Here is a 7,500-nt window from a genome sequence, read left to right as displayed (position 1 = left end):
ACAACTTGTGTGGTGCATACTAAAACAATTATTTCACTCAGTGTCGGTAAACAATTGTTCATGATTGTCCCTGAAAAGAAAGGAAGTGGTCATTTAAGTATATGATAACATCAAAGTTCAGGTCCTTTATGTAAAAGACATTTCTATGGTAACTTGGTTTTCATTGAAAATTCGTTGATTTCTTTTCTAGAGACAAAGGGGTGTATCTTCGTTATCAAAGGGACCATTCTATGATTTCCTTCCCACCATCTCATGTGCCTCTCCAAGAACGGTCTTGTGTAACTTGCAAGTGAAACCAGGTATATAGTCCTCAGCCAAATCTTGTATCTGCTCAAGAAATGTCAGAAATGGTTTTCATCTGATCATTTTTGTTGATAATTTTCTATATTCTCTGCAGATCCAAATGATTTTAATCCTCGGATGGATGGAAAAGAATTTAAAAGTCCACATTTTCAGAGAGTTTATCAATATCTTAAGTTTTTAAAGAAAGGAGAAAACATGGACAACTTCACGTTTGTGCCTGGAAACATCGATAATAACCAAAGAACTTGCCTCGCACTGTTGCTCAGGTCGGTAAAGTAAAAGTATGTTAAGAACTTTAGAGTTATGCTCGCAGTTATGCAACCATTTCGTTAAACCTCAATCTACTTTGCTAAGCATTTAGCAGTTGACAGCAGTTAGGTATTGCACCCATAATTTTGATCGTTTCGTCAAGACTGTAAACATTAATTAATGGGTATGTGGATACTACAATTCAGGGTCTTCTTCCTAGTGAGCTTCTAGTGCGTCCTTCATCTTCTTAAAATGAATGCATTGTTCTCCTGGTCCCAAATATGAGAACCCGGGGAAAAACAAGTGTGGTCTCTAAAGGCTTTTATTCCCTTTAGTCAAATTGCGAATACGCGATCATTTTTGGGGAAGAAGCCTAGACATCGAAATCTGCTTTTACCCTCCACGACGGAAAGAAGACACTAGGTAACCAGGCAATTAGAGAGATTCCGTTGTGACAAACATTAGGGAGCTTTAGCAAGAACAACGGCGACGGTAACGAGAACGTCACAAATTTGCATATTTAGAGAGCAAAAGCAATAGCTTTGCACTCTCTGCACGTGCATCTTTTCATTTTTGTCTATTTCTTGGCCATCGTCAGAAAAACAACAACGTGAAATGACCAAATTTGAGGTTTTAGGGAGAACGTCAGCGCTTGAGGACACATTTTCATTTTCTCCCCTAAATTGGACGCCGTTCATACTAGTCTCGTTCATGATGGTTTACCACACCTTTGTCACATTAAAATTCTTAGAATAGTCGCGAAGTGATAACAATAACGCGAATTCACATTTAACGACGACGTTCTCGTTACCGTTGCCGTCGTCGATGCTAAAGCTCCCTATTATAGGGAGCTTAAGCACCCGACGTGAGTGAGCTGATTTCCAGTTTCCGTCCGTGGCTCAAGAACGCCTCGTGGTTAATCTCCCTAATTTCATTCAGTTCAGTACTTGTAAAACAGCACGGAATAATTCCAAAACGAGTGATAATGGAAAGATCCACGGATCAATGTATGTTACCCAAGTAAACTTTGATGTACCACAAGTTGACAGTGTGTGGAATAACCAAGGACTATGAATGATGGGGATGCTTAAAACCGTGTTGGTATTAGATGATTGGTCTCGATTGGGTTCGTGTAAATCTGTCTTTGTATTATGAAAATGTACTCATATATTTCTTCTTCACAGTAACTGCGGCATTCCTGATCCGTCTTGGTCAGAAATTCGCCATTTTGTCAGTTTTCTAAACTCCCAGCTCAGAGACTGTGAAGAGAGTGTTTACTGTGACATGAAGCTGATGAGAGCAATTTTAGCGGGGCCCAATGTACTGAATCTTGAAGGTTTTCGCTCGTTTGTCGTACGCTTCATGATACAAATGTCAAGAGTAAGTAGCTTCTTATGGGAGAATCTTTTCTGGTGTCCTTGGTTATATTTTGTTCTTGTAACCTTCTGTGAGCAAACGCAAAGAAAGTATCGTCCGATGTACAAATAGTTCAAAACAGAACATAAGAGAACTTGTCAAACTTAGTGTAATCTCGAATTTTAAGCCTCTTAGCTTTGATAGGGAGCCAGTTATAAGCCATAAAAAACTTATACATGTACATTCTTGGGTGGCAAAAGAGCTAAAGATCCCATACATCCTTGCAAAATTTCGAATTTTTCAAAGCATCATTGCTCAGAGGTTATTTGGAATGTCGCATTTAAATTTGATTCTTGGCTGACTAAGTAGAAAACGATAGCTTTGTGCTAATGAGGCAAAAATGTAAACAAAGATTCCCCTTTTCTCTCATGAATTTTTTGACACTACCAAAGAGCCTGATTGATTTAAAGTCAATTGAAGGTGTAATTCTCGCAGTTATGAACGCAATTTCAGTGATTGCGTGGAGAAGCCGGATGCCGGTGCTAAACAACTGAGCTATGAAGCCACTTCATAACTGCGAGGATCATAGCTTCACATGATTTCATGTCCGCATTTCCTATTGCAACCTACGAGATCTAACTTTTAGGATTTTGCCACGCCATCCCTAACGGACGAGAACACAGTGATTTTTGCGAAAGATGATGCGGAACTTGAGAGACAAGAGATTGAACAGTTTAAACTCAGACGGAGCTGGGAAAGTAGGTGAGGAAATTGACTCTTGAAATACTATGTGCTTTAAATGATTATCAAGATATTTAGCAAATAAACCCTCTCAGGCAGCAAGGATGTCGGCTGATAATGTCTGCGGCTGAGGCATTGTTTGAAAAATGAGTATTTGGCCGAGAAGCGAAGGACATTATCAGCCAACATACCAGCTAGCCAGAAGTGGATTGATTTATTTATGCCCCTCTCATTAATTTTCATATCGCGCAAAAAAACCCGCTCGTAAAAAGCCATTGTTGATCTAATAGCGCAGTGTTCAAAATTTGAGTGAAAAGAAAGCATGTCGATCTCAGGGGAAAAATCAAATCATTTTAATTGTCACTGCGAGTCGAAAACTCGAAAACAAGGATTTTTTTGCCTACTGGAAAAGAAATTTCATCCATGAAAGACAGAATATGCTAAGTCTGGATGACAGAGTTGTCAGTGTTTTCAAGTGCCGCTGGAATTGTTCTCTCCTTCGAACGGATGGTTTATTTTATACTTAGTAAACACAGTGTATTAAATTCTCTACTCTATAAAATGATTGAGTATAAGTTTGTGTAGGATTAAATCTCTACAGTCTGCTCATAACTTTGTTCACGTTCAAAGACGTTGACAGCATATTTTGCTGACTTTCATGCCATTATCAGTTTATTGTGTTGTTTCCTTTTCCACTATTTTAAATACGTTTACAATTTGAGTTCGTTAGCAATTTGAAATTTAAAATACAGTAACAGTTACAATTTTGCGCTTGTAAGTGCACGAGTCTTAATTACATAATCAAGTCACAAGAAGCAAAAATCATTGTTGTCTTGTAATTGCGCATTTAGTTTTCGCTTTAAGCGGCTGATGTAGATCGCGTCTTTAAGCTTAAGACAATGTCTAGTTTTGACTGAATCTACAATCTTGAAACAATCAACCGAACACTTGCGGTTATAACTAGGTGAACAGTTCAGGTGTTTGAATACATGAGAATTTTTGTCAGTCGAGAGATGCTCTTTTACCCTGGTTGCAAAGTGGCGTGACGTCTCGCCAATCTAACGGGAGTTGTACCCCGCACAAGTAAATTGATACACAACCATAGATTTTAATGCATCTGGAATAGGATCTTTGAAACTGAAAAAAAATCTTGATTTTGAAAGAAGAAAGAACAATTCTGATGTCTATATCTTTGCAATAAACGTCCAACAAGTCTTTTAGTTTTTTGCGTGTGACGGTAGAGAAATCACCCACAAATGGCAGTTTGAAGTATCGAATACCTGTAGTGTTTTTCCCAGTAGTAGAAGTGATGTTTTGAGTTGGTCTAAAAGAAAATTTGTTTTTATATCCCTCAATGATCTTACCTATAAGACCACTAGGAAAGGAGTTGCGTTGAAGAGTTATAGATAGTTGTTGAAGATCTTTTACCCGTCCAGTGGTGGTGTTGTTGATTTCAAAAATTCTGTCAACCAATGTGTAAGTCAGACCAACCTTATACCTGAAGCAGGTAAAACTAAGAGAATTTGTGAGAAGCCCAGTGTAAGTGCTCTTGTGATATACTGAAGTGATACAAGAAGCCCCCGAGTTATCCACCAGAACATCCAGGAAGGGGAGTTTACCATTGAGTTGAGTTTCAAAAGTAAACCTAATGTTAAGATGTATAGAGTTGAGATAACTTAAAAACTTCATCGTGTCCTGCTCATTGTGAAATGGGCAGAAAGTGTCATCAACTTATCTGCGGTAATATAGCAACTGAGAATCTTTGTAATTATCTATCCATCGCTCTTCATGATACCCCATAAATAAATTTGCGAGAATAGGTGCTAAGGGAGAACCCACAGCAACTCCATCACATTGATCATAGAAAAAAACCATTAAACAGAAAATGGGTTTGTGAAGTTGAAAAAGTAAACAATTCTTTAAGATTAGCCTTGTTAATAGGAAACTCAGGGTTGTGCTAAAAATGGTCTCTACGGCAAGGTCGATTGTCTCACTAAGTGGGATATTAGTGAAAAAGCTTTCAACGTCAAACGAGATCAAAAATTAGTTCTGGGATTGAATATTAGTGAATTCATTCACAAAAGAGAACGAGTCTTGTGTGGTATGTTTGCCAGAGGTACAAGGGCCCAAAATGGAAGCATGAATCATGCCGAAACATGTCTTTAAAAAGTTGTATCGTGAGCTTGAAATTTTTAGTTTTTAGTTTTGTAGCGTGTACTGAAGAAGCCCGAAGGGCGAAACGTTTACACGAGATTAAAATATACTAGACCTGTGAGAAGTTCGCCAGCGACTCATTTTTTCATTCTCCATATATATAAATATATATATGCAAGTTAAGAAGGTCTCTCGAGCCAACAGCACATTCCTGCCCCCCAGGAGGATCACAAATGGATTCACAGTCCAAGCCTCGGCGAAATGTAATTAATTAATGAAGTTTTGAAAGGACCAAGGACGGACAGCCCCTGGAAGACATTTTTGATTGGGAGAAAAACGTTTCATGCCCTGAGCAGGGTTTGAACCCACGTCCCCCTGATTACCGGTTGGGTGTGATCACCACTACACTATCAGAGCAACCATGCAATCTGGCCAATCTGAAAAGTGAATGGGAATTACGTGGTCATGCCGGGCCAATGTTTTTCCCCAACTAGATGACGCTGGATCAACCAGAACGATGATTCACAGGCGGACGAGAGAGAAGAGGACAATTTGTATGCAAGTTAAGAAGGTCTCCCGAGCCAACAGCGCATCCCTGCCCCCCAGGAGGATCACAAATGGATTCACAGTCCAAGCCTCGGCGAATATATATATATACGTAAGGTTAATATATATATAACATTCTTTTAACGAAGCGGCACCTCTTTATCAGAAAGCCCTCGACGACCGCGGATACAATCACCGGCTCGCATTCACACCAAGAATTACACAGTCTTCGAGCTCCACCAGAAGGAACCGCCACAGGAACATCATTTGGTACAACCCACCTTTTAGCAAGAACGTGGCTACAAACGTTGGACAAACGTTCCTTAAAATCCTCGACGAAGAGTTCCCTGAAAGTCGTGTATTGCACAAAATCTTCAACCGCAACACAGTAAAGGTCAGCTACTGTTGCATGCCCAATCTCAAGCAGAAGATCGATGGTAACAATAAATCAACGTTACTGAAAACATCTACACCACCACCTTTGAAAGCATGCAACTGCCAAATACCAGCAGACTGCCCTATGGCCGGGAATTGCCTTATATCATCCGTGGTTTACCAAGCTACAGTGACAACTGAAGAGAGCAGGCCAGCCCAAACTTATGTTGGACTCACTGAGAACTCTTTTAAAACAAGATTTGCCAATCACAAATCTTCTTTCAACAACCCCGACAAGAGACTCAGTACAGAGCTCAGTAAGCATGTTTGGTGTTTGAAGGAAGCAAGATTGAAATTCAAGATCACCTGGAAATTTTTTAAACAAACCTCTCCTTACAACCCTGTCTCGAACCGATGTAATTTGTGCCTGTGGGAGAAATATTTTATCTTTTGTAGACCCGAACTGGTGACCTTGAACAAGCGTAATGAGCTGGTAACTTCCTGTAGGCACGCCAACAAATTTCTCCTAAAGAACTTGAATTCCGCGCGCTTACAGCTGTTAAAATCCAAATTGCGCGTGCGTAAGTACATCTATCATCAGCAAGTGTTGTAACGAACTTTTCATTTGGCTATTTTATCTGAGGAGTGCCGCACTTCTTGTGCGGTACGAAACTAGTTAGTAATAAAATGCCAAGTTATCCCTTTTGTTGATCACATCACCTGGATTATATATATATGGAAGAAAAAAGACAAATAAACTACAAGTTCATCCCTACAAGCCTGTTTCGTGGTCGCCCACTCATCAGGCTATTTTATCTGAGGAGTGCCGCACTTCTTGTGCGCTATGAAACTAGTTAGTAATAAAATGCCAAGTCATGCCAAGTCTACTTCTATATATTGAGCACTGTTTTACGAAAATCAAGTTTCACACATATATTGGGTTTAGAATAAAGTGCTTTTTATTGGAAGGCAATCCTCTTTTGTGCAGGCTATATATATATAGCCACGGGTCAATAGCCCGCTGGCAAAGTAATAGAATCCCTGAACGGGGCCTGTGAGAATACCGATCTGCACAGTAGCAGAATCGTAACTTAAAAAAAGGCCAACTGGTGAAGGAGAAGAGCGCTCAATACCATTACAAGTAGAAAGAAAACAAAGTAAACACACAAAGCAAAGATCAGCTGTTGCTACTCTGAGTTTTACGCCGGTTGGCGATCTTCAGGCAACCTGAACATCGCCAACCGGCGTGAAACTCAGAGTAGCAACAGCTGATCTTTGCTTTGTGTGTTTACTTTTACAAGAAAGACAACTTCACAGCGTAGCGACTTTAAAGATCTGTAGCTTGATGATTGTATAAACATGAAACTTGAAGTCACTATGCTGTGAAGTTGTCTTTCTTGTAAACGTTATATTCGCTGTAGGGGAACAGACGTTTCGCCCTTCGGGCTTCTTCAGTGTTCACAATACAAGCTAAAAACTAAAAATGCTTGGCAAGAACTAAGTCGGTTACAAGATCTTAAATACGTGAAAGAGTGATAATTACGGAATAAACAGATTGCTTAATTGCATGAAATTTACAAACAAGTGCTAATGAGTTAGTGACAAAATAGGGTAGCTTATAGACAGAAGAGACAACTTTCACAATAGTAGATAATTTTTGTCTCCAAGTGAACAATATAAAGTTAATTATAAGAGGCAACCATCACAATAAAAGCTAGAAAGTATTATATCTAAAAGTTATAAGGAATTTAAAGGAAAAATCTTTTTTAATAGAAA

The 7,500-nt window shown here is 39.2% G+C and overlaps 1 protein-coding gene across 2 annotated transcripts in view; it reads left to right on the top strand.

Annotated features, from left to right (window-relative positions):
* The window catches only part of LOC137993535 (E3 ubiquitin-protein ligase rnf213-alpha-like), a 191,815-nt gene that overhangs the window by 122,162 nt on the left and 62,153 nt on the right, over positions 1-7,500 (top strand). For both annotated transcript variants that reach the window (XM_068839453.1, XM_068839454.1), the window contains exons 28-31: positions 191-299; positions 398-569; positions 1,737-1,932; positions 2,555-2,670. In XM_068839453.1, the coding sequence (XP_068695554.1) occupies positions 191-299; positions 398-569; positions 1,737-1,932; positions 2,555-2,670 (593 nt within the window). The remainder of the gene's footprint in view (positions 1-190; positions 300-397; positions 570-1,736; positions 1,933-2,554; positions 2,671-7,500) is intronic.

This window comes from Montipora foliosa, chromosome 2, assembly GCF_036669935.1.
Source record: "Montipora foliosa isolate CH-2021 chromosome 2, ASM3666993v2, whole genome shotgun sequence".
In the NCBI taxonomy this organism is placed as follows: domain Eukaryota; kingdom Metazoa; phylum Cnidaria; class Anthozoa; order Scleractinia; family Acroporidae; genus Montipora; species Montipora foliosa.
Note: the sequence above shows the minus strand (reverse complement) of the source record. Positions and strands in the feature narration are given on the sequence as shown.